This window comes from Vulpes vulpes, chromosome 3 (genome assembly GCF_048418805.1).
Source record: "Vulpes vulpes isolate BD-2025 chromosome 3, VulVul3, whole genome shotgun sequence".
Classification (NCBI taxonomy): domain Eukaryota; kingdom Metazoa; phylum Chordata; class Mammalia; order Carnivora; family Canidae; genus Vulpes; species Vulpes vulpes.
The window spans coordinates 59,968,807-59,996,066 of NC_132782.1; the positions used below are offsets into that span (position 1 = coordinate 59,968,807).

At 35.8% G+C, this 27,260-nt stretch overlaps 1 protein-coding gene across 14 annotated transcripts in view; it reads left to right on the forward strand.

The window, feature by feature from the left end:
- PEX5L (peroxisomal biogenesis factor 5 like) overlaps positions 1–27,260 on the forward strand; it is a 234,551-nt gene that overhangs the window by 36,060 nt on the left and 171,231 nt on the right. For 2 of the 14 annotated variants that reach the window (XM_026007211.2, XM_072752615.1), the window contains exons 1-2: positions 19,633–19,838; positions 22,429–22,500. The exons of 4 other annotated variants lie outside the window; for them this stretch is intronic. Coding sequence is in view for 3 of the 10 variants with exons in the window: in XM_072752606.1 (XP_072608707.1) it covers positions 20,849–20,941; positions 22,429–22,500 (165 nt within the window). In the remaining 7 variants the exon portion in view is untranslated. Of the gene's footprint in view, positions 1–19,589; positions 20,942–22,428; positions 22,501–27,260 lie in introns of those variants that run through there. 8 more of the 14 variants (XM_072752616.1, XM_072752606.1, XM_072752610.1 and 5 more) reach the window with 8 other exon arrangements.

Here is a 27,260-nt window from a genome sequence, read left to right on the forward strand (position 1 = left end):
GTCCACCACTAGTGCTAAACTATGTAACACTGCCCAGCCATTGAAAATGATATTGTGGGCACCTGGGTGGCTCAGTGGTTTAGCGCCAACTTTAGCCCAGGACCCAATTCTGGAGACCCCCGGATAGAGTCCCACATAGGGCTCCATGCATGGAGCCTGCTTCTCCCTCTGCTTGTGTCTCTGCCTCTCTCTCTCTCTCTCTCTGTGTGTCTCTCATGAATAAATAAATAAAATCTTAAAAAAAAAAAAGAAAATGAAATTGTAAAAATACACATATTTACAGGAAGGAAGCTCATTAATATATTAAATTAAAAAGCAAGTTACAAAATTATATATATACTATGATTCTTTTTTTTATCACTTAAGTATCTATCAAAAACTAAATGGAAAAATGGGCAAAATCAGAAATAATTGATAAGTTGGATTTCATTAAAATTAAGAACTTCTACCCACAAAAGATAGTCAAGAAACTTAGAAGAAACAACAGATTAGGAGAAAATGTTTGCAAAACACATCTGATAAAGGTCTGTTATCCAAAGATACAAAGAACTCTGAAAAGTCAACAATAAGAAAACAATTTGACTGAAAAATGGACCCTAATATAGAAATTAAACAAATGGGTTTACATTTCAGCTTTAAAACTGACTAGCCAAGTGAGGTCATGGAAATGGACCTAGTACTTTTACATTTCAGTTTTCTCATTAATAAAGGATGTATAATAAAAGTCCAACGAGTTTGTTAAAATTCAATGAAATAATGTAAATAAAATACTGAGCAGAGTTTCTGGGACAAGGTAGGCACTCGGTAAATTATTGGTACTAACAATCAACAGTTTAGATATGGTCATAATGTCACTATGACAGAACATAATGAGAAATAGAAACTAATGGAATAAAAAAATAGTTTAATGTTATTTTAAAATGTAGGGAATCTACTGAAGTAAGATAGGGCCCAAGATCTTTTCTCTATTGAAAATGATCCATAATAGTATCTACATGATATTTCTAAATGCTGTTGCCAAAAAAAACATTCTTTTATAAGCATAGACACATGGACTGCTGGAACTGGAAGACATTAGAAATAATCTCACCTCATCTGGTCATTTTACATAGAAGAAAGCTGAGGTTCAAGTGCATTAAGTACCTCGCACAAGGTCAAATGGTATGACTGGCAGTGACAACACTATGCGTGATGGGTTTTAAGGAGTGCACTTTTATGTAAGTGTTGAATCACTAAATTATATACCTAAAACTAATATCACACTGTATGTTAACTCACTGGACTTTAAATAAAAAGTTTTAAAAAACAACAAAGATATCTCTTAATGATATGCTTGACATATTTGTATCAGGTGTTAGTGACCATATAAGCAATTTTTGTTTCTCATTAACTTTGCTTTGTACCTTTAGATCATAAAAGAAAAATCAAGATATCCTGATTTTTAGCAACAAAGCACTATCCAATGCACCTATGTATAATTTTTAACTTAATGAAGCCATACTTAATACTATAATTTAATAAATGTTCTCCATGTGAATGTTGGGAAATACATGGTAAGAAGTTGGTCAGAAAGTGGCAAAACAAAATGTGATATTTTGGATATTATACAGTATTATAATATCCAAAAACAAAAACATACTCTTAACTTCAAGGGACCTCTATAATGATACATGAGTCACATTTTTATCATTTGAGTTGAAATGTACCTGTGAAAAGCAGCTAAGTTTGGTTATTTTATGGTGATCTGTTAGGTGACCACTTTTATTTTTTACAAATAACATCATGGAATGATTCTATCTGGTTTACTGGAAAAGTCACTATTCCCCATAAATCATTTATATGATCTAAATTTTTTTAATTTTATACATTTAGCTCTATTCTACAAATGGCTAACAGATAGATGAAAAAATGTGCAATATCACTCGACATTGGGGAAATACAAATCAAAACCACAGTGAGATACAATCTCACACCAGTCAGAATGGCTAAAGTTAACAAGCCAGGAAACAACAGATGTTGGCGAGGATGCAGAGAAAAGGAAACCCTTGTACACTGTTGGTAGGAATGCAAGCTGGTGTGGCCATTCTGGAAAAATGTGTGGAGGTTCCTCAAAAAGTTAAAAATAGAGCTACCCTACAACCCACCAATTGCAATACTGGGTATTTACCCGAAAGGTACATATGTAATGAAACAATGGGACACCTGCACCCCAATGTTTATAGCAGCAATGTCCACAAGAGCCACACTGTGGAAAGAGCCCAGCCCAGATGTCCACTGACGGATGGATAAAGAAGAGGTGAGATACACACACACACACACACACACACACACACGCACTAGGCTATTACTCAACCATCAAAAAAAAATGAGATCTTGCCATTTGCAATGACATGGATAAAACTAGAGAGTATTATGCTAAGTGAAATAAGTCAGAAAAAGACAATTATCATATGATCTCACTAATATGTGGAATTTACAAAACAAAACAGAGGATCATGGGGAAAAGAAGAAAAAATAAGACAAAATCATAGAGGGAAACAAACTATAAGAGACTCTTAAGCATAGGAAACAAACTGAGGGTTGCTGGAGGGGAGGGGAGTGGGGGGATAGGGTAACTGGGTGATGGACGTTAAAGAGAACACATGATGTAATGAGCACTGGGTATTATATAAGACTGATGAATCACCTCTATGCATGAAATTAATAATATATTATATGTTAATTAATTGAATTTAAATAAAAATTAAAAATAAAAAGTTTAATAAAAAAAGAAGAAACTCTATTCAAAGCAGCAAATGATTAGTTTAGGATGTCCCATTTAAGGAGTTATCATGCCCTCCTATTAGATTGTGGTGATTATTTATGTACCTCTATAAAGTATCTACTTTTTCCATGATTTGCTAGGGAATACATTCATGACACCAGACCCAATATACTGAGTTTTTGTGCTGCTAAGATAACTACCTAAAAATTGTGTTTATATGAAGATCCTTGAGTAATTATTCATAGCAAGATGCCATCTTGTTAGAATAGTGACATAGTGGGAATTAAAAGTTCACAAAGTATTTTAAATTTTTGTGATATGAGGGACACCTCATTTGTAGACTGTATGATGGCTTGAGGAAAAATGGTAGCTGTGGCACCACTCTGCTTCCATTTAATATTTAAATTGGAAACAATATCTAGATAATCATGGCTACTTCAAATTCAGTTTGCCAGAGCCCAGTTGCTCAGATGCCTAGTAAGTGGTTCATTCACATAGTTTAAAATGAAGAAATCTGAAAATACTGCTTAGCCCTCTGTGGACTAAGCTGGTCTAGGGTATATTGGTCTGTCCAAATATTCTGTGGTGTGTAATTAAGGCCAACTCTTTCACTCTATCATAATGTTTGGGGATTTTTTAGGAAAGAAAAAGGAAAGGAAAAAAGTTGGGGAAAACCTATTGGCCCTCAATGAAAACCACTAAGTTTTAAAATTAGCAAAGGCAAGTCTTTGAAAACTGGCCACAGTTCTTCAAATAGGAAAACATCTAAGAATCATTTTAGTCCCAAGAAATCTTGGCTACCCCATACCAGATCTTGAATCCATAAACTTGCCTATTCACTTGTCCCAATGGTTTTTCCTGATGATATCTACCTCCCTGTGTGCTCTCTGGAATGTTTTCCTGACACACAATTAGGTTTTGTTTGGCAGTCTACCTAAGTTTCACCCCAATATTCTGTTCTGCCAATCTGATTTAGCTTTACCCCAATCATGCCTACAACGATGATTATACTTGACCACACCTTATGGTGCAACAGATGAGGGAAATCTTTAACTGCATAGCCCCAGATTTAGAAATTTGTCAAAAAGGATTTCAGTGTTAGCAGTTTGTACTTTGTTTGACTGCTGTAATACTGAGAGCAGCTGTCTACAGACTCAGGCTAATGGGCCATGATCTCCCTTTTTCCCAGGGCTTCACCTCTCCACTGCACACATTAATAAATCTGCCCTATGTAATTCCAATTTTTTAATACAATAGACTCTTGGATTTCATGGAGTCTACAGGCTGATCTAGATTGCCCTAAATTCAATCATTTATTACATTAGTCAGAAATGCAATTATTCTGAGTGTAAATCACTGCTTATTAGGGACACTGGCTTTACCTATGCGGTTTTCAACCTTTAACTGCACATTGGAATCACCTGAGGAGTTCACTTAAGTGATTACCTTTTTTAAGAAATACTGATACCCAAGCCAACTCTAGACCAAGTGTATCAGAATCTTTGGTAGTGGGATCTAGGCATTTGTGGTAGACTGAAACCCTGGCTCTTCCTTGGGGAAGCCGCTTAACTTCTCTTTCTCTCAATTTTTTCATCTGTGCTATGGAGGTAATAAAGTTCTCATATGGTTATAGGGAGAACTAGATGTATATATGTATACATTCAACTCTTGTATATATATATGTGTGTGTGTGTATATATATATATATTCAACACTTAGTATGGCTTGGCCCATCATAAATAGTAAAAGTTATTATTATTATTTCAAAGGGTTATTATGAGAACAAAATGACTATAAGAGTTCAATAAGTATTAAATAGATGAATAAAAAATTGTTAAAACTAATGTGCAAATGCAAAAGATTTGCAATATTTTATATTGCATGTGGTGTATAGGTCTGAATCATACAGAAATTTAACATGTATTTTTAACTTTACATTGCTGCAATGTCAAGCACAACATATGTGCTTAATTTGAATTTTAAAATTTATTTGGTTGCACTTTAAAAGATTATAACCACCAGAAATAATTCTATAATGGTACTGAAAATCTCTGGACAATACAGTGGAATGGGAAATTTTGGGAAATAGTTTTATCTAGACAGTAATATTGTGGAGGTTAGGGTACTGGCCTAATTCACTTCTGTGTCTCCTGAGTGTTGTACAGTGACTGGGACATACTAGGAACTTGATAAAAGAAAAAATTGGGAGGCGAGAGCAAAAGAGATATACCTCTCTTAGTTGAATTTATGAACTCAGAGAAAATACAAAGGGGTATGTTCTTAAGGACATATATTATCTATTTTTTATTAATTTTGATTTTGAACATTTAACCTTTCTGTGTGATTCAATTGTTTCATCTTTAATATTAATATGAGCATAGAAATTAGTATAATTGTTCAACATTATTTTAAAAATTCAGATACTTTTAAAAAGTTTAAATTTTATAATGGTGGAGAAGAGAACAGAGAACTGGAAGGTGGGCTAGTTTAGATTAATTCCTTTGGTTTCATCTATACAACAGTACTACTTAAGCTGGGGTGGGGGCAATGCCAATCCTTATCAATCAAATAGTTAACTTTTAATATTCACTGAGTGCCTGCTCTGGGTCAGAAACTATAGTCAGTGCTGGTTGGACAAATTTAGGTAAGTATGAGCTATGGCCCCTGGTCCATATAGTGGATAGAGCCAGGCAACAGTTCTGTTCCATGGCCTCAAATTTATCCGTACCACTGAGTTCTGCTGGTTTCCTTGGAGCCCTGTGCAAAAATAATGTCAGTGAATTCAGCCGATTCCAAGACCAGTGCCAGAAAAAGCATTCCAAGTCCAACTTCCATTCTTCATGACATGACATGTCTTTTAAAGTTTTATTTTGAAAATGGTATTTATATGGATTTTTCAGTAAAGAATCTTCCAAAATAGCACAAAGAATATACATCCAAGTTTGTTACTATATAAACACCAACTTGACAAACCATGGCAGTTTTATTCCTCTTGCTGATATCTTCATTCAGGCTTGTTACCTGTGATTAGGCTCCTAAACACAATAATGTCTCCACTTTTCACTCCCTTCGGTGAATTCTATACGTTGTGGCCTGATTAGTTTTTCTGAGCAGGTGTTTACACATACACATAAAGACAATTGAGCACCAACGTATTCCTTCTTGAGACACATATTTTCACATCCAGTTTCAACTACTTCTATTTATTGCTTTAGAATGGATACTTAAGCTTGTCACAGCCCTTTCCATTGGTTGGGAAATATTGATTTTGACAGAAATGAAGGAACTGTGCATAGCAGCTTGTAGAAGGCATTAAATCCTCTTCCATATTTGAATTAATGTTATATTTTATAGGCTTAGCTTCTTTCTTTAATTAACAATTGTCCTTTCTTAATCACTATTACTAACTGACTTCCCAATAGTTTGTAAAGAAATCTTAGAATTAACATTAAAGATCATCTGGTACAAACCCCTACTTTGAAAATGGAAACACAGCTCAAGTTGAGATAACCAGCCCTCTAGTTGAGAGTTGAGATAACCAGCCCTCTAGGGGAAAAAAAAGTGGTAAAAACAAGTCTAAGACCCAAATGTTGACATTTCTTCTCAAAGTACTTTTCAAATCCATTATCTGTAGTTGTTCTTTCTCTGTATCCTTAATATTTTGCACCATCCCTGAAACATACTATAAAAAATCCAGTTTGTGTTAAAAGTAGATTTAACAAAGAGATGATTTGAAAAGAGTTAGCAATGAAGCCTCACTGCTGGGGTTCTGCTCCAGTTACTTGACAGCAGCACCTGAGTACGGTTTAGTCAGGTTTTTGTAAGGGAGGGGGGTTGGTCAAGCCAGAACTCTTCATGTTGCTTGGTTTTAGGTTCACAGGAAAGCTAACCGTCAAGGGGATGTTTTGATGTATCCATGAACTGCAGCTAAGCCATTCAGGGTCTTCTTAAAATAAAGCTCTGCTGGGTTTTCTCAGTACAGCCTTCTAAAAGTTGACACAGCAAGAATTGCTTCTCACCAGGTTCTATTTTTAAATCCCGGTCAAAAAAATATTTTTTTAACTTCAAGATTGAGTTTCTGAGACATCTTTGGTGAGTCTTACCATCTTGCTAGAAAGATTGCTTAGTGTTAATACACTGTCAACTCAACCTGTTAGAAGAGGGAAGGAAGGAAAGAAGGGAGGGAGAAAGGAAGAGGGCAAGAGGAAGAGGGGAGGGGAAGAGGAGGCAGAGGAAGAGGGGAAGAGGAAAGGAAGGAGGGAGAGAAAGATAACAGCTAGTAATAGCCAATATTTATTGAGTGTATTAAATGTGTCAAGCACTATTCTCAGCACTTTATATGTATTAATTAAATTTTTTCCCTCGATAACTCAAGGAGATACGTTCTGTTATTATTCTCAAATGAGAAAACTTGGGCATAGAAAAGTTACATAACTTGCTCAAAGCTATTCAGCTAGTACATGGTAGAGCTGGCTTTAACCCAAGCAGTCTGACCTGAGAGACTGACCTCTTACCTCTTCACTATATGTCTTTGAGTTGGATGTTTGTCTAAAAAAAGCACTAAAGGGCTGTCGGCTTTCCTTAAATTTTTGCTTTTTCTACTTAATCAAACATGCATTTTTGCATTATTGTCATCCCAACTGTCAGTCACATGGAAATACGCTGGAGGCAAGGGGCTGAGCTGAAAAGAATCCAACCTTTTGGATTGGTCAGTAAAATCTTATGTTCTTATTGTGCTCTGCTACTTATAAGTTGTATGACTTTGGATATGACCCTGAAAAAAAAAGACTTCTGAGGCTTTAGGATTTTCCATTTCCTTATTTGAAAAGCAAGAAAAATATAAACAAACTCATGGTATTATGAGAATTAAATGAGATAACATATGTAAAATCTTCATTCTGATGAATAACAAACCATTCTCCCCGAGTAAATTTACTATAACAAATTGAAATTCTTAATGAGTCAGTATCATTTTATTATTGTTGCATGAAGTCATACTTATACAGAAAAAAGATATGAGATAGTTCCTAGGAATGCCAGCTGTTATGATCATTATTCTTATTTGGTATCAATATGTGCATGTACTATGCTGGAATCAATGTGCAAAGACAAATAAATTAATACATTAATATTTCTCTACTAATGAACTGCTTTTTCCAGAATTTCTTACCTCCCTTAGCTGCCAGAATCTGGCTCATCTTGTATGTCCATACCCAGCCAAATCTTACCAGCATTGACCCTGAACATCAGGTAGTTGAAGAGCTCTGCAGGAGCCACCAGGAAGTCTGACTCATGCTTTCATATTGTGGGACTTCTTTTTAACCCTTTAGTGCTGAATCTTCCAGCATCTGCAAGTAGGGCTCAGAAGTAGGTTGCCTTGTATATGATCAAAATGGGACTGAAGTGGGACAGAAAGGCCCCAGAGAGACACTAATCAAGATCTAGGTGGATCATCCAAATGGTACATCTTTCTGAAGGAGGTAGGTGGAGAGGGGCTCCAGGTCTGAAGCCAATAGGACCAAAACTAGGAATATAGAGAAAATGGGATTTAAAGCTGAGGTTGGATGATCTTGCCTGAATTTTCAAGGCTTATTATGTGGCTCCAGCAGCCTGAGATGGGGATAGGGAAGCAGCCATTGAAGGGGATGATGTTCAGCCACCACTCAATGCTGGTTTGGACCAGGCCTGGTAAACAGAAAAGGGATATATTGACCTCTGTGGTCACCTCTAAATTTGAATGCCAGGTTGAGGTATAGGTCAACAGCATATATAGAATAACTCCTGGCTTCTGATTTGGAAACTGTTCTGTTGTTGTTCAGGTGTTGCAATTGTTCTAGAGCTTTTTTGTATGTCGTTCATCTGTTTTTGTCTTATTGACTGAGCCCCTTCGTATCTGACTTAAGAGTTAGGTGAAACCCAAGCTATTCTGGCCTTGTGCAGAGTTATGCTGCTATGCTAAGTAGAAAAATAATAATAACAGGATCTAATATATACAAAGCACTATTCCACATGCTTTGGTTGGGAGAAATCAAGATCTTTGACCAAATTCAAAATATCCAGCCCTTGTTTCTGTTTTACAAGAGATGAAATGCATAGCCCATGCTGATGATAACCAAAAGACTTTTTTCCATCCAAAGATGGAACATAGAAACATAGGTCAACAGACCTGAATTTGATTTTGTGTTCTAGCATTTTCTAGATAGATAAAGCACTTTTTGTCTCTTATTTTCCATTTCCTCAACTTTAAAAAGGAGAATAATACCTACCTTCATGGAATGACCAAAGAAAATTAAAGGCTACAAGCCATGTATAAGTATTTGTGATCCTAAAACTATAATCATTAAATATAATTCAGACATATAGTAAGCAACACACATTGAAATTTGTCCTAAGACTAATTGGATAATTCCTGTTATGGAATTTTCCATCAGAATCGAAAAGAGATAAATTGGCTTTGTTTATCATTCAGAGAGAGAAAGAAGATAAAAACTAATTTTCCAAGGGCAAAGTGCTCTACCACCTGAGAACAAATTTATAGTCTTTCTAATATAACAGTGGTTTTCAAGCTTTTGTCTCAGAGACCCTCTATATTCTCAAAAAATAGTAAGGACCTCAAAGTTTTCACCTTGATTCATGCTAAGGTGCTAATGGTTTAGCCACTGCTGCTGTTGCACAATCAATACAAATATCCACACAGCAAAAAGATAAATCATGGCTTAGTACTATTAGAAAATAGTTTTGACTTCACAGATGGCCTGAAGGAATCTTGGAAGCCAAGATTCTATGGACAATACTTAATGTGCTATTTTCTCTTGTGTGAAATGCATTCTTTGTTATAATGGTTTCCAGGATTTCTTAAACTTTCTTAACAAAAACCGTTAATATTAGGTGGATTTGGATGTGTAAGGTAGATATGGATTTGTATTAGCATTCACAATAAACATATTGTTGCGTAAAAAGAGTAGTTTAGTATTTGTACGATAATCACGTCATAAAAATACATATGTATGTATATATGAACATATAGTTATACATACATTTATATATGTATATGCGTATAAACTTTTTGGGGGGAATGGCATCAACTAGAGAGATTAAGAGGAGTTAGCAGTAATGGCAGTAATTAATCTTTTTTTTTTTTTTTTTTGCCAGAGAGCAAAAGTATTTCATTAAATACTGAGCACCAATGATGTGATAGGAATACTTCTGTACTCTAAAAATATTTTTAAAGCATTTCTTATAAGAAGAAGTTGCTTTTATAATTTTAAAAAGCTTTTTCCATTTGGGGCACCATACTATCCATTGAAATATAGCTGCTCCTTACTAACCTTTGCTGCTTCTTTCTTTAAAACTCCCGCATTCACCTACCTGGAATAGTCTTACAAGAGTGCAAGAGCTGTGGGGCTTTTTTTTTAAGAGTGTAGGAGTTTTTATTAAAGACTCTTTATTAAAGTCTGTATCTAATTCCAAAGATGTATTTAAAGTAACTGAGCATCAGTCATTCTTCCATCTCTCAGTAATGTATTATCAACCTATTATTCACTTTGAGGCACTAATCCAAGATTGCAAGAGTCTTCAAAGGCACCTTACTTAGAGTGCTCTCAATCAAGTTGATATGAGTGAGCTTCATGTTCTTCATCACTGAAATTTCTCTGCTTTGTGTTGTTTAAGAAGCCTTTCTTACTGTTTCTTTAAATTTTTGCAATGCCCTCCATAATAGAAGCACCTAAGATTGAGATTTGATTCCTGAAAGGAAAGAAAAGAAAAAATGCAAAGATTAAAATTGGAAGAAGACTCTCACTAGTCCTCTATACTCACTGCAATGCCATAGTCTTGTAGAGAGAAGTTCATTCTGTAGTTCTGAGGTTTGCTTGCAGGTTACTAAATATCTTCCATATTGTTCACATAACATGCAATTATTTTTCAGTAGTAAAACAAAAGAATGTTTCATTAAGGAGCAAGAATCCCCAAACTTAGAGCAAGAAAATAAATGTTGTGTTTGATTCTGCTTTACCTTACCTTACTCTATCTTTCCCCTATTATAAAGTTTTATCCTCTGACAAGTTAAAAACAAGTGAAATGCAACAGAAGCAACTGTTTGGTTTTTTTAAAACCAAGCTCTAAATATGTCATTTCAAAAATAAAATAAATAAATAAATAAATAAATAAATAAATAAATAAGTCATTTCAATCCTTTCACAATTATATTAAGTTTGATGATATCCCAAACACACTTGATTAAGTATACATCTTTTCAATATTTTATTATTCCCTGGGCAGTTCAGTTCTTAGGTTTGCATCAAGATGTCAAAAATCACAATAGGTCCTTTTAGATGTTCTGCAGCACTGAACAATTTCACATTGTATTTTTTTAACAGACTCTCTTTGTTTTTGTCCAATAACAAGAAACAAGAAGAAAAGTTTAGATATTGCTTTAGGACTTTGCAGAGTGCAAAAATACATATCCTTTGCTAAGTGTAAAATGTTTTTACATCTCAAAGTATATTATATCTGTCTCTAGCTATCAGTTCATCTCTATGTCTCTCAAAAGCTCTTTTTGTTTCGTTGAATTTTTCCTAAAATAACCTTTCAATATGACCAAGTTACAGGAGTGCCTAGAGTGTAGGCCCATTTGCTGCTCTTTAATTCCTGACCAGAGTAAATATGGACGCTTTTATTACCTACAGTAGCTAGTATTGAGGAAGTAATCTCATGACATAAAGTGTAACCAGGATGGGCTTCCTAAAGTACAGATTTGATAATATTACTCTCCTGCTTAAAACCCTGCAATGGCTGCACATTGCCCTTAACATAATGATGTGATTTTTAAGATTCTTCTTTCCTCTCCAGCCTCATCTGGCATCACTCCCTCAAGCCTCAAATCTCCTCTAGCCTCTTCTCATATGTTAAAAGGCCCTGCCACCTCTTTGGTCTTGCCTCTTCTGTACTTCCCTCCTCATCACTCTTTTGTGTGCCTATTCCCCAAGCCCACCCATATAAACCAGCCCTCTGTTCCACTGGGATGGCTTCTACTCATCATTTGGATAACAGTGTTTTGTAAACTACAAAATACACAAAATGTTTAAGGCACGAGAATAAAATTAACAGACTTCATACTCATGCTACGGAAAAATAGAACCATAATCAAGATGCTTCCTATATCCCTTATCTGATCACCAAATAAGAGAGTTTTTTTTTTAAATAAGAGAGTTTTTATAATTATTCTTTTTTGAAGACCATTTCTCTCTTATCAGCTAATAAAGGCATATAGAATTTCCTATAAGAATCACCAGACTGCCAAGATATCATGTGTATTCAAATGCATTTGTGCTTATTTTTTCCAGTAATGGAAATAAAGTAATATAAAATTTGGTGAAAATGCCAGAAGTAATCAACCACCCATTACTTGTTTGTAATAGTAACACAACTGTATTGACCAAATCTGGCATCCCTCATGCTAAAAGGATGACCATGCATCAATGTGAAGCAGCCATTGTTCCGAACTAATATAATTTTGCCTACACAAACTCAAGTACCTGAAGGTCCAACATTGCCACATAATCTACTTTGCATCTTCCCAAATTAATTTTGCCTTCATGACCCAAATATATAATTTCTGGCACTAAACCTCTTTTTACTTGAGCCAAAGATTCACAGAATATTTGAGTTCAGGTGTTTGGTCACAATGCTTTATATAAATGAAATTTTTTAAACTTTGCCTTTAGTTATAAGCCATTGAATTTTCCCCCAATTAGTAGTAACACTTTCTGTATCAACCAAGGTGCTAGTTGTTGTTTGTCATAAAGTAGTGTATGCAATTGGCTATGTCCTCTAGACCCTGCTGTTTTAGTCTTTTCACTTTTCATGTCCAGTGGATAAGCGAGCTGTGGCCCCAGATCTTTCTTGTCCCTATGACTTAGGAGAGCTCCCTCAACAAGTAGTTACCCAGAATCTTTTATTCATAAAGAAGATGGATAGGAGCCCCAGACATGCCCACCCTCTAGGGATTGCCATGTATTATTTGTAATGTTGTCATCAGTGAATTTGTAAGCCACTGGAGAAAAGGAATGACTTAAAGAAGCTATAGGGAGATTGATTGAGAAGTGATGAGAACTGCGGTATGGATTTAAGTTTCCTAAGGTTATTAAGGCCATGTGGGGAAGCCCAGAGATGAGAGTAATGGCTGTGCCTCCAGAAAATGTTGTCATTTTTAGGAACAGAAGGGATTTATTCTAAGCTGTCATGTCTGTCATGTCTGTGTGTAGCTCCAGATGGGAAAAAAAAATCCTCAAAATTCATGTGAGCCATAACAGCTGGTTATAAGTCAATCAGTCACATAGATGTAGCTTAATGGTAAACAGTTTTAACTTTTTGCATTGATTATTATAGCCAAAGCACAAATATTGAGCTGACTCTTCATAGAAACAAAATTCCATAAACAAATTTTTCTTGAGCATGTGTCAAAGTATCAAAACAATGTGCAAGTTTAGGGAATGTATGACAGTAGAGGCATAATATGGTTGGGGGAACAGAATGCTTATAGAAGCATCTAGGGTTTTTTATTTCTTTATTTTTATTAAAATTAGAAGTTTGCTATTTTCTTTAAGGCCATAAAGTCATCATGCTCAGATCAGTTGTTATAAAAAGAAGTCAGTGGCAGGTGTATGCCAGGTGTGCTGACTACCAGTGAGAGAAAAGGAGCCACTGGAGGGTCCAGTGATGAGTACAGCTGTGTTTGAGATTGGCTAACCCAATTCCATCCCCCTCTGCTAGGACCAACACACATAAAAATTGGAAATCATGTCAATGGAGATCAGAAGTGGAACATCCAGTAATAGTTTTAGTTTTAAATAATTTCCTTTTTTCTTGGCAAAATATAGAATACATAGTTTACCCTTTTATTACTTTTTTGGGGGGGTTGGGATTGGTGAAGGAGGTAAACTTTTTAAATGATGGTAGTGTTCATTTGCCATTCCAGGACCCAAATTAATCCAGTTCTCTCAGGTTCCTTACCTATTTTATACCGGCAACCACTCCAGTCCTGCTGTTTAAGTGGTGACAAGTAAAAATGTCTACTGGGATTGCTTGTTAGTTTCACCTTGATTTGGAAATAGCACCAAGACTACATAATGCCAAGAAATCTTAAAACATGTCATTTTTCAATCATTGTCTTCAGTGGACAGAAAACAATTTTTATATGTCAGTCATTGCATACTACATACCACTACATATAACACCTTTAAAAGCCAAATCTAGAGAAAACGAAAATTTTTTTGTAGAGACAAGAATCTTCCAAATGAAAGAAACTGACTCAGAATTTTCCTGTGAAGGACATCATGTTTTGTTTGTTTTTTTCTTTGAATGTGGTTTTGTCTGGCTTGGGGACTGAGGGAGGGTTTAAGAAGAGTTTACTTATTGTCCTCAAAGTAATGTGGAACATTGCTGATTCTGACATAACTGAAATTTCACGTTTAATTTTTGTTTTCTGCACAAGAGCAGAAATCTCAATAAGCCACCCAAGAACAGATGTACTCTTTCTGAGAATGCATTAGCCGTCCTAGCCCTGTTGAGGCTTGCTACTTTTGTTGCATGTTCCAGAGGTGAATACTCAGTATGTAGCCCAGAGTAAGAACTTGTTTGCAGGAAACACTGATGATCAAAGGATATGAAATTGAGGATGTGATGATTAATATCAACTGGAACTGCCTATCACACCATGGATTTGTTCCTTCAAAAAGCTGAGTTGTTTGATCACTTGCTTTTGACAGACTATAAAAACCCCAGCCCTTTGATCAGAAATCCTCCTCCTTAAACCTGGTGATAGGACCTATCACTAGAACTTCATGCTAGAAACGCAGTTCACTGATTTGCTTTTCAAATGACACCAAAACTTTGCTGCAGGGGAACAACAAATCCTGAACTTTTAGTGTTCTTATTTTGGAAGCTTGCTGAACCAGTGGTTTTGCTCTTCTGAGTTTTAAAAGTAAACTAAATTAAAGAAACCTTGTTGGAAAGACGGTGTAGAAATGTGATAGCATGTACTATACTTTTAAAATGTATCACAGCAGATAGATGCCAAAAAGCAAGTGTAATAAAATGTTAGTGGTAGAATGTAGGTAGGAAGCATGCAGGTACTCTGTGAAATTCCTTTAGCCTTGCTCTATATTTGGAACTTTTCACAATAATATATTGCCAAGATATATAAAAGAAGGTACATATCTGATACTGATTTTGTATACTTAAGAATATGTGGTTGCACAATGATATAAGATAGAGTAGCTCCAATGATTATTTATGTTGAATTCTCATCCTTGGAAAACTTTGAGAATAGAAAACAATTTTAAGAAGCTTTATAAACTCTTCGGATTATTTTCTACAGACAATAAACCACACTAAAGGCAGGAAAGCCGGTAAGGAGGCACTTTGAGGCTATAGTGAAAGTATATTGTGTGTCACTGCCATCTTATTATCCAACTAGTAAGTGACTAGAATGTCTAGTTTGCCAAGTAGATTTCACTTAAAATTTTAAAAATCACTAAATATTTGGACATACATATATGACTTAAAATATGGCCTAAAATGCATCAACATATTTGTTGTCCTTGTATTTCTTTTTTCGCCCAGCAATATACCTTTAGAACTGAGTTTGATTGTCATAGGCAATGTTTGCCCAAACCTGGCCCAAAGCTAAAAATTGTATCCTATGGCTCTTTTATTTTACTATAATGTATGTTTTACCCTACTGCAATACTGTTTTACATTATGTGTTTCACCATACCAGGCTAGGGGTGGAACAGGGGGACACAACTGTAAACCTCTTTTAAAAAGACAAAAATAGGTGTACCTGGGTGGCATAGTTGGTTAAGCTTCTGCCTTCAGCTTGGGTCATGATCCCAGGGTCCTGGGATGGAGCTCCATGTGGGGCTCCCTGCTGAGCGGGGATCCTGCTTTCCCCTTTGCTGCTCCCCCTGCTTGTGCTCTCTCTCTCTCTCTCTCTCTCAAATAGATAAATAAAATATTTTAAAAAGGAAAAAAATAGTTCTTGAAAAATGCCAGACTTAACAAGCCCCTCTGCAAATGATTCTCTGTAATGATGACATTTTCCCTTCAGAAAGTTGATTTCCTCCACATATATATATATAAAATGAAAGATCTAAAAATTATCCTTTTGATTGTGAAAGTCTGTCCTGGTTTATGTCCTAAGCAGAGGTAAACTCTTTTGACAGGCCTTTGGGAAGAAACATCTTCCTTCTCCCTCATTTCCTGTTTTCTCTTTTCATTGTTTCTTTGTCCCCCACAACAGTGGTGTTTGTGGCTATGCTGACACTGTGGATCTTTAAAGAACAGAGGGGATATGGGACCCAAATGATGTCAAAGAATTGAAAAGCTTAATATTATAAAGGAGAGTCAAGAGGAAAGAGGCATATTAAATGCAATAAACAAAACATTCACTACACCATACTACCACACTAACCCCAAGGGACATAAGCAATAACTGTAGCATGAATCTCCATATTTTTTTAAAAAAACAAGCTTTTATTCCTCTAGAAACATAATAAAGGAAGGGTAAAGCCCTGACCCAGTCGTTTTACTGCAAAGTAGACTTTCAAGGTCTTTGGCAATTTTATGAATCTCTTAATCACACTTTGTTTACTTTCTTTCTTATTATGAAAGAAATTCATTCTTATTTCAAAGAGTACTCCCAAGTATAAAGAGAACAGATAGATTATGCATAACTCCGTTTCCCAGAGAAAAGGACTTTCAAAATTTGGTATGTATCCTCACAGATTTTTCTTCTATAAATGTATATCATATCATTGTAAATTTCCAAAGAGAAGCATGCAGTTTTTCCCCAAAAGGCCTTTGTTCTCACTTTCCTGCCTCATGATTTCTACCCCCTCATTTTCTGGCATCTACAGTTTTACTTTCTTCACTAGTCGCCTCTTGAACTATAAGTGTACTCAGTACCTTTATACAAGGGAGACGGAAACTACAATTTTCCCAGTATTTCCCCCCTCTACTTTGTGTCATTCCATTCCCTCTTCCCTCCCACTATTTTTTTAAACTGTGGGAGAATCTTTAGCACACCATTTACCGTCTTGATATGTTTTTCCCTCTTTGTTTTTTCATTCAAGCTTGTGTAAGCAAAAATAAGTCCTTTCTCATCTCTTTGCTCCCTTACTACCAGTGTTGCCACTAAGTTATTCTGATTTTGGTTCCAGGAAGTCAGGTCCTTGATGGCTGCCAGGATGCCCAACACAAGGGAAGTGTGCAGTGTACACCCTTACTTGAACTTTCATCAGCATTTGACAATGTCTAGAGTTCTTTTGCCTTTGACTGCATCCTTCTGGTTCTCCTCTTACATGTCCAACCATTCCTATTTGGCCTCCTTCACTGGGTTCTTTGCTTTGGCCCATTCTTAAAACATAATTTTTCTCCAGGACTCTGGCCTTAGTCCTTATCTCTTCTGTTTTCTTTTTTAATGAGCTCATCCACTCTTGTGATTTTAGTTATCCCCAGAAATCCATACGACCTGCCCTTATCTCTCTTCTGAGCTATAGACCCATATACCCGAATGACCGACTGAATCTTTCCAATGATATCACAAACTCAGCACATACCTTTTCAGCACATCATCTCTTTTCCCAATCCTCCTCCCTCTCACTGAGCCCCTATTCAGTTTGTCGCAACACCATTTAATAGCTGTAATAGTGTAAATAACAGCTGAGACATTTTTTTAAATAATGCAAACTTGACCACTGAAAGAAGTAATATTTGCATTCATCTTGACATCTGTAGTCAATCACAAATTGCTCTGAGGGCTAATTCATACTATTACCTCTAAAAACAGATGGCTAGAGAATCTGGTAATTCAAAGTCCATTGGTGACTGTGAATACAATTACGGTAAATTGCAACCTGGTTGTAATTGTCTTAAAAGTGAAGAGAAAGGAAGGAGCTGTTGCTAGTGAATGTGGACCACTCTTTCAAGTTTGACAGTGAAGAGATAAGAGATTAAATGAATGTCTTTAGGGAAAAGGAGGTGTGACGAAGTCATCTTTTAGAAAAATGGAAACTGAGCAATTTGGCAGGCTGTGGGAAGAAGGTGGTGGAGAAGAAGGGATGGAAGACAGGGAAGATAGGAAGATAGGAATTGAACACTGACAACCACAAAAAAGAGAGTAGGGAGATCTTTGTTTCTTTTTTCTCTGTTATATATTTTTCATGTAACATTTGCTTTCCTAAATTCAGGTGTACTATTTATCATTAAATAAATAATAGTAAAAAATATTTTTCAAATATTTGTATTGAATTTTTTTAGTTTTTATTTAAATTCCAGTTACTTAACATACAGTGTAATAAGGTTAGTTTCAAGTGTACAATTTAGTGATTCAGCACGTCTGTACAACACCTGGTACTTATCACAGGTGCACTCCTTAATCCTCATCATCTATTTAACCCATCCCCCTGCTATCCCTCCCCTCTGGTAACTGTCAGTTTGTTTTCTCTAGTTTTGTTTGCCTCTCTCTCTCTTTTTCCCCCCCATGCTCATTTGTTTTGTTTCTTAAATCCCACATATGAGTGAAATAATATGGTATTTGTCTTTCTCTGACTGACTTATTTTGCTTAGCAAATTTCTGTCTAGCTCCATCCACATGGTTGCAAATGGCAAGATTTCCTTCGTTTTATGGATGGATAATATTCCACTACATATATGTATATATATATATATGTCCATATGTGTATATATATATATGTCTATATGTGTATATATATATACATGCATAAATGTGTATATATATATATATATATATATATATATATCACATCTGTTATCCATTCATCAGTTGATAGAAATTTGGTTTCTTTCCATAATTTAGCTATTCTTGATAATGCTACTATAAACATCAGGGTGCATGTATCCCTTTGAATCAGTATTTTTGTATCTTTTGGGTAAATACCCAGTAGTGTTATTGCTGGATCATAGGGTAGCTCTAATTTTAACTTTTTGAGGAACTCCATACTGTTTTCCACAGTGGTTATACCAGTTTGAATTTTTATATGTAATCTTTAACCTTTATATTTATTTGCATTATTATTCTGTTGTCAGGCAAAAATTGCAGTTGAAACTAATTCATGCAATTAACTAAATAATGTGTTTCTTAACCTTTTTAAAATCTCCTTCATCTATTCCACTCCTAAATATGAAGAATCCTTTTAATTTGACCCATATACAACTAGTGTCTTTCAGTTAAAACTCTTTTTAAGCTCCTATTCTAAAATGAACATAGGGAGCTTCATTTTTCAGGTCCCTATCCCATCAGATTTTGTTGTTCTGTCTTGTTTTGTTGTTACTTATTTGCAAAATTTTCTTACATAGTGCATTCTCAATCTGTGGTCATGTATTGTTTTTCCTATACAGCTTCTAAGTTTTATGGTTTACTTAATTCAAGTGAGTAAGCCCATCTCTCTGTTCTATTTTTGTGGAGGAGAGAATGAAGGGGTGGGAGGCAGGAAGGAAATAAGATTAAGGAGAGATGGTGGAATGTCTGCAGAGAGGAAAGGTTACCAGTTAGACTCAATATTCTAAAGAAAACTATAGATCTGAATCAATGGTATTTTAAAAGCACTAAGAAATAACTAAATAGTTTTCTTTGCAGTTACTCAGAAAGGATTCAGAATGGTGTGGGGAAGATGGGAGATGCTCCATTTGGGGGTTGACATTGGACACTTCTGAGCTGAAAGCTTCTTGTAAAGAGTGAGGCATTCTTGGCAAATGACTGTTTTCTTTCTTTCTTTCTTTCCTCACATCTCCCACCTTCAAGTCCTCACCATTTTAACTCCGCTGCACTGATGCTCTCTTCTCAGCTGCACATAGGTGAGCAGTGCCCAGAATCGACCCGCAGCAGACAGCTTGCTAAGGCTGAGGTGGAGAGGGCCCGACCTTACTGCCTCAGTTGAAATCCTCAGCTCCAGTGTGTGCCAGGGGAGGTGGGAGGGGCACAGGAAGTGACTACCCTCTGGCTTCTCCTCCCACAGAAGCCCTGCCTCCTTAACGCTTGGACAGTGAAGAGGTTAGCTTTCTTTCTCCTTCTGGTTCAGTCCTTTGCCTAAAGTGAAAGACCACGCAGAAGCTATGGAGTTGCTTTTTGTGCTTGACAAAAGTGCATAGATAGAAGACAGGGATTCCTGGCTGGGAGGAGGGAGGAGAGCTGAAGATCCCTGCCTGGGCTGGCTGATCTAAGCAGTCAAAGTGGGAAGCTGAGTGCTTGAAAGAGGATTATGCTCGCACTAGAAATAAGCAGTAAGTGAGCGAATAACCATTATGGTTTAGAAAAGGATTAATCCCCCTGGGGCTATGGGGTGAGCTAGAAAATATCGCTTAATTCTAGAGTAAAATTGTAAGGCTTCTGACTCTGTGTACAGTTGGGTGCTGCTTGGAGACTGGGGCTTAAATACAAAATCAGAGCTCTAAATGCCTCCTCCCACTCTTGGAAAATGCCAACTTCTACTTAGAGTTGTGGATATAATCTTCTTCCCTGACCTAGCCTCTTCCCATTAAAATATACTCCTAACTCAGATAAGGAGTTGGGATTAAATTGGAGAGGTGGGATTTGGTGGTGGTCGAATTGCAGTCTTGAATTATGTTTGGTGAATGCTGACATTGTTATATCATTTAGCAGTGATTTGTTCATCACAAGAAATTCTGGGGTGAGGCATTAAAAGGGAAAAATTGAGAGCTTTTATGATAAAGAGGCTGAAGAGTCTATATGCGTAGGATGAAATATAAAAATGTATATAATTAATAATAGATGGAGTGTTTTAAAAAGCATTAACTAGAACAGTAGTTGGGGAACCTAGAAGTGCTAGGATAAAAATTAGTTAGAAAGGAAGAAATTTTAGTTTCAACGATTTTTTTGTGCTAGCCAAAAATTTCACAATGTTTACAAAGTCAAGACAATGATTCAGGGATACTTTGATTATTGTCATACATTATAAATACTGTTGCTGGGCAAGATCTGTGGTTCTTTGGTCAGCAAGTTCTGGCAATGAAACCACTGCCACTGGTGCAAAGAATTCTGGGATGTCTGACAGTGAAATGGATGGAAGGACCCACATTCCATCTCTACTTAATGTCCTTTTGTCCAGAAATCGGGTCATGCAAATGAGCTACTTGGTACGTATACAGATCAATATTCGGAAAGACATTTTTAAATGTTTTGCGTTAGGGGGTCTCTGGACAATATCTCATGGCAACCAGTCGACTAAGAGGATACAAAAACAAAGTAATAGGGAGGAAGTCAGCTTGATTGAAACCAACCCCATTCTTTTCTTTTTCCATCAATCGCGAAATGGAACCTCAAACGAGGAGAAGAATAATGGATAGAAATACTGTGGCCATCTGTTCTGTTCTAAGTGGCTAAATTCATTAATATATGAATGAGAATTCAGACTTTATTTATGCATCCTAATACTTGAAGATTCAGAAATCTCTTTATTACAGGGGAAAAAAACACAAAAATAGGACGTATATTTCTTAGGAAGGAAGGGAAAGAAAACATAAGAATTGTGTCCCATAGGTTAAAGAAGATTTACATCATCTTTGCTGAAGGATAGTTATTCCCTTAATGAGATGGGGATCCTAATATGGCACAATAGATGCAAATAAATATTTTTAGTTCCCTTAATTCTGATTGATGGAATTAATACCTAAAGCAAGCATTGTTTCTTGTTTTTTCTTTTTAAAATAATAACCTTGGATCATAGCTAACTATGTAGTGAATTTTATTTTCCCTGTCTTACTGGTCCTCTACAGAGGTACTATGATTTCTGAAATCATGAAGAAGGAATCTGTCATTTCTGGTATTGCTATCAGCCAGTGCTTTGGGAGAAAGAAAAAAAAAAGACTCAGACGTATTATCTTTCTCCTATAGCACAATACTGAAATGATTAAAATGATCTATGACCTTTTCTAACTTTACAACTTTTGCTGTGGGGAAGGTAGATGGAGATTGGTCATGGGGGAAAAAGATAAAATGCCAATAAAGTGCATTTTTAAAAAATGGTCTGTATTCTTTCAACTTTTCAAACTACCCAAGTTTGAAAATTATTTTACTCCTCTTTTAAAAATTATTTGAGTTGGTTTTTCCAGAGTTAGTTTTCATCAGATTTATAAGCAAATGCTGAAAATCTGAAGACTCGTTATCTGAGTTGTATAATGCTTGTCTTATTCTTTAAGATATAAAAGATATTAAAATAAACATTTAATAGTTGATATCTTAAAGCAGACCATAATTACTAAATGCAATTTCAGTCTTTAGGAAAAATGGGCTCGGGCTCTTAAGGGAATTGTATATCTATCTCAAAATTTTAAAGAATGTGTTTTGAAATTACAAAATTGAAAAAGGCATAGCAATATTCAGAAAAGGATTAAAGGTATAATTTGAATGAGAGAGGATAAGTAGAAATACTTGATGAGTTAATTATAAGCCTACAGTTTAACAACAAAACATTTGCTGTTGTCCATGAGAGACTGACGTAAAGAATGATGTATTATGACTAGTGAACAAGGCTAAAACTTTTATCTTTAAAAATTATTAAGTGGGAGTTAACCTTATTAATGGAAAGAAACTAAATGATCATTTAAAATTATTCTTTCACAAGAAAAGTAAAGAAAAAGGATATGGAAAACTAAGCAGTGATGAAGACCTCGAAATAATTGTTGATCAAAAGCAGGTAAGTGAATGCTTACATACATTTTCTACTGTTGTACTGTAGATCTTTGACAGCTGAAGCCCTTTGACTGTTCAGCCTGCCTTGGTGGCTGTATTAGCCTGTCAGGCAGAGGTCTGCATAACAAGATAGATTTTGAGAGCTGCTAAGCCTCCCTATATGATCCCTCTGATCCACCGACTTCTGCATGATGTCAACATGCATGTTCTGTGTGTAGGAACAATGAAAATAAAGCAGAACAAGATAAGAGAACTTTTGGGAAATCACATGCCCTGGTAAAAACTGAATCAATACAACAATGATAATTTGGTTGGGGAAAAAATGTAAACAAGAATCAGTATGTTATTTGGAAAGTGAGAAAGCTAACATTAGTGTAAAACAATGAGTATACTTTAAGGGGAAGGGAGTAAAAGACTAAAAAAACTGGGAAACTGAAAACATATATGCCCAATTTATCAGAATATCTGCAATAAATGTAGACATTATTTTAAAAATATAAAAAGAAGAAGCTACTTGATGTTCTTCAATACTGCCTGTAATTTGAGAAGCATCTAGCTTGGATTTTATATGGGCCCATAAGGTGAAATGAAAACTGCTTAATAGACCATAAACAATGATATCAGGTAATGGAAAGTATCCAGCTAATGCCACTGAATTGGCATTGGCCCTTAACGTCTTTGTTAATTATCAAGGAGACAGGATAACTGCACATCTATTTAATGTGTAAGTGGCACTGATTCTGAAGGTGATGTAAGCTCAGATGGAGACTGAGAAATAATTCAAAGGAGTCTGCGTAGATAAAGAGGTTAGAAAGAAAACAGTCAGCAAGTTACAGAAAGACAAGTTGAATTTAGACAATGTCCTAATCGTGCAGTTTGTTTTGCATCATGACAATTGCATTAAAGGAGCTATTGTGTATATTTCTGAAAAAAACAAAAAATGACCATCAGAAGAGAGCAATCAGAAATAGCTGAGTTGGAGACTTGCTTCCTAAGTCTGAATAACTGAGGTAACTGAAGTAGTCTTCTGGGGGGAAAACTCATCAAACAAAGCATCTCCCCAGAGTTGCAGAATGGGATGATCTTATAGTATTCTCTCAAACTGCCTTTGAATTCTTTTTTTCTTGCCTTATCTTCACTCTCCTGCTCCTGAGTAAATTGAGGGGCAGGAGGCGTAGGTAAGTGAGGAATTTGGACCTGTATGCCAGATTAATTACTTGGGACACATGATCTCCATCTCTCACAGAGCCTATACCTAGATCTACTGGCATTCTCAGTGAAGGACAGGACCCATCCGGTGAATGAACCTGTAAAATACAATCGAGTATATTATGGGAATACACATAACTATCCATTTATCTATTAAAATGAAAAGTAAAGATTTTTAAAATTTCTTCCTTAATCATGTAGACGTTAAATGTTTACTCCTTGTTGTACTTTCTTAGTATCATCCTACCCTCAAGGGCTGCTTTTTTTCCCCCTAAAGCTTTTTGTTTGTTTGTTTGTTTGTTTGTTTGTTTGTTTTAACTAACTTTGGGGATTCAGAAAACCATAAAAGTATACATTGAGATCTTTGGAATGAAAAGCCCAAAGGAGTCATTGGTTTTTTTTTTTTCTTTCTCATGGTAGCTTTCACAGTATTTATGTTGTCATCCTTAAATGCATTTTATTAACTGTTAAGAGAACCAACTTTCCTTCTGTTTCAGAAAATAATGCTTTTCTTACCTGGCTCGAAGGAGGGAGGATTTGACTTGCCCAGTCATCGTTTGCCTCTATAGTTAATTATGTTTCCCCAGTGCCACTGTACCAGTTGGCACCAGTTGGCAGTGACCCAGCTTTGCTGAGTCATTCATGTCAAAACACGTTTTAAAAGACAAGTCATTATGAATATGAGTTGGCTTTCGTGTTTGCTGTTGGCAGTAAGACTAGTCCTTCCTTTAGGGGAAGGTTTACTTGGTGGTGATGTGAGCAAATCCTGGGTTGAAACAATAACAATGCTGATACCTCGAAGTAAGATGTTTAGAAAAACACACTAATTAGTCCTGATGATACTACAAAAAATTCTTTCTACACTTAAGAGATCATCATTCAAAGTGTGTATGTGTTTTTGTTTAATATGGCTTCCTTTCATAGCTATTACATATTTGGGGAGGAATCTTTATGTTCAGTTTATTCCTTCTATATCTTTTTAGAAACATGGTAGATATGTTAGTCAATCTTCATATAATTGTAAATAGCTTTTTCAGTAAGTGCTGCCGAAAGAAAATCTAGAGAAGATAAATAAAATAGTTGGAGTGCTGTGCTGGTCAGAAGTCTAGTAATCTCATTAAATCTGTCATTCAGAAGCTGTCACTCTACAAATGCTGTGCAAGCTATATGCCGTTTTATCAAGTCGTGTGATTTGCGAGACTTGTACTTCCACAGAAAGTTCACAATTTTGCCTAGATAAGCAAATTAATAACAGAAGCTGCATAGAGTATGTGTATTTTGTTCTCCTTGGCCAGCTCCATTCAAGGGGGTAAAAAGTGATTTCTATGTTATTTCTACATGAGAAAAAGTGATTTGGAAGTGTATAAGGTTTTATTCTTAAAAGGCAATATGTGCTTCTATGCCAAATGTTATTGGTAAAATTTACTTGAAATTCATATGAAAATGTTCTAGAAAATTCATAGATTAATGCTAATGTCTTAAAGTAACAGGTGCCATGTATAATCACACATATACACACATATATATAGTCAGTTAAATATAGATGTATAACATTGACTTTTGAGTCCATATTTTCAACCAGAAATCCCTAGAGTTTTTAAACTTCAAGCATAGGAAAGCTATCAAAGGAAACATATTACATTAAAATTTTGATGCCTCTAAACTTCAGCCATTTGACATAAAACATATTTCATTGTTTATGTAATATGTTATATAATTATACAGTTATTATATATAATTATAATAAATATGTAATGAATAAATTATGTATTTGGCTTTATAGAATAAATATTAAAAAAGAAATTTTAAAAATATATTTCAGATCATTTTTATTATTCACTAAAATTTTCTTTCCTGATTGGAGGAGGGTGGATATTGTTTAGGAATAGATTTCATGTACAAATTAACTTCCTTTTTTTTTTTAAAAGATTTATCTATCTATTCATGAGAGACACAGAGAGAGAGGCAGAGACATAGGCAGAGGGAGAAGCAGGCTCCTCACAGGGACCCGATGCGGAACTCGATCCCAGATCCCGGGAATCACACCCCTGGTGGAAGGCAGACACCCTATCGCTGAGCCACCCAGGCGTCCCTCAAATTAACTTCCTTTTGAAGTTACTAATATATTAGGGATGAGAACGGGGCAGTAGATGGTCAAATACCTTGAGTAAGGAATTAAAAACATAACCCACTTTAAATAATAAATTCATTCTATTCTGAATTATTATTTTTAATTAGAATAGAGTCAACTTAGTTCAAGGTTTATGATATGCGGGACCAAGATGACTTTTCTTCTAAAATGTTTTCAAATTCCAAGTTAACTTAAGGTCTGTAACAAAGGGTTACATAAAATTATGGAATATTATAATTAAATGAAGTATGCACTCACAGGTTCAAACATTTCAAAAATGGTTAACAGTATGTCATGGATCCAGTTGGTTATAGGACTCAGAGTTGCAGCTGTATATCTTTCAGTGCAGTAAGGTGGGGAAATGTCAAATGTCAGCCAGTTACAAAGGGAACAAGTGTACAGAGATTAGAGCAGTGATATTCAAATCCTAGCAGCCTCAGAATACCCTGGAGGGCTTGTTAGAACATAGGTTTAGGGGCACAAAGGGGGGCTACTCCCAGAGTTTCTGACTTTGTAGGTCAGGGGTAGGGCCCAAGAATTTGCACTTCTAAGTCCTCAGTTCCCACTGCTGATCCCAGACTATACTTTGAGAACCACTGGGTCAACGGAAACAGTAGTTCTAAAGGGAAGTAGTTCTAAAGGGAAAAAAATATAGAAGACTTGTGATAAATTCGACATTCTTCAACTGAGCATTAGCTGGAAATCTAAAAACTAGAATACTAGAATTCATAGACATCCAACAAAATGATGCTGAAAACAAGAAAATCACAGCCATTTATACCCAGAGATGTCTTTTAAGACTCAAATTTGCAGTTGGACTAAATTCTATTCAATAGCCTTGTGATCTTAAATTGGTGTGAGTTATTTCTTTTTGTAAAATAATATTCTCCTCTTAACCATCTCCTAGAGTTTCTTGGAGAAGATAAAATCTGTAAAAGTGCTTTTTAAAAAAAAAAAGATTTTATTTATTTATTCATGAGAGACACACACACACACAGAGAGAGAGAGAGAGAGAGAGAGAGAGAGAGAGAGAAGCAGAGGGAGAAGCAGGCTCCATGCAAGGAGCCCAATATGGGACTCGATCCCGTGACTCCAGGATTACACTCTGGGCCGAAGGAGTGTGATCCTTCGCTAAACCACTGAGCCACCCAGGGATCCCCTAAAAGTGCTTTATAAACTATAAGTCATTATAGTATTTTAGCTAGTCATAACCACTGTTTTAGTCTGCTTCACTCACCATATGAACTATCATAGGCTGGATGGCTTAAACAACAGACATTTCTCACAGTTCTGAAGATTGGGAAGTCCAAGATCAAAGCGCTGGTATGGCCAGTTTCTGGTGAAAACTTTCTTCTGGGCTTGTAGAGAGCCATCTCTCACTGTGTTCTCACATAGCAAGGAGAAAGCGCTCCAGAGTCTCTTCC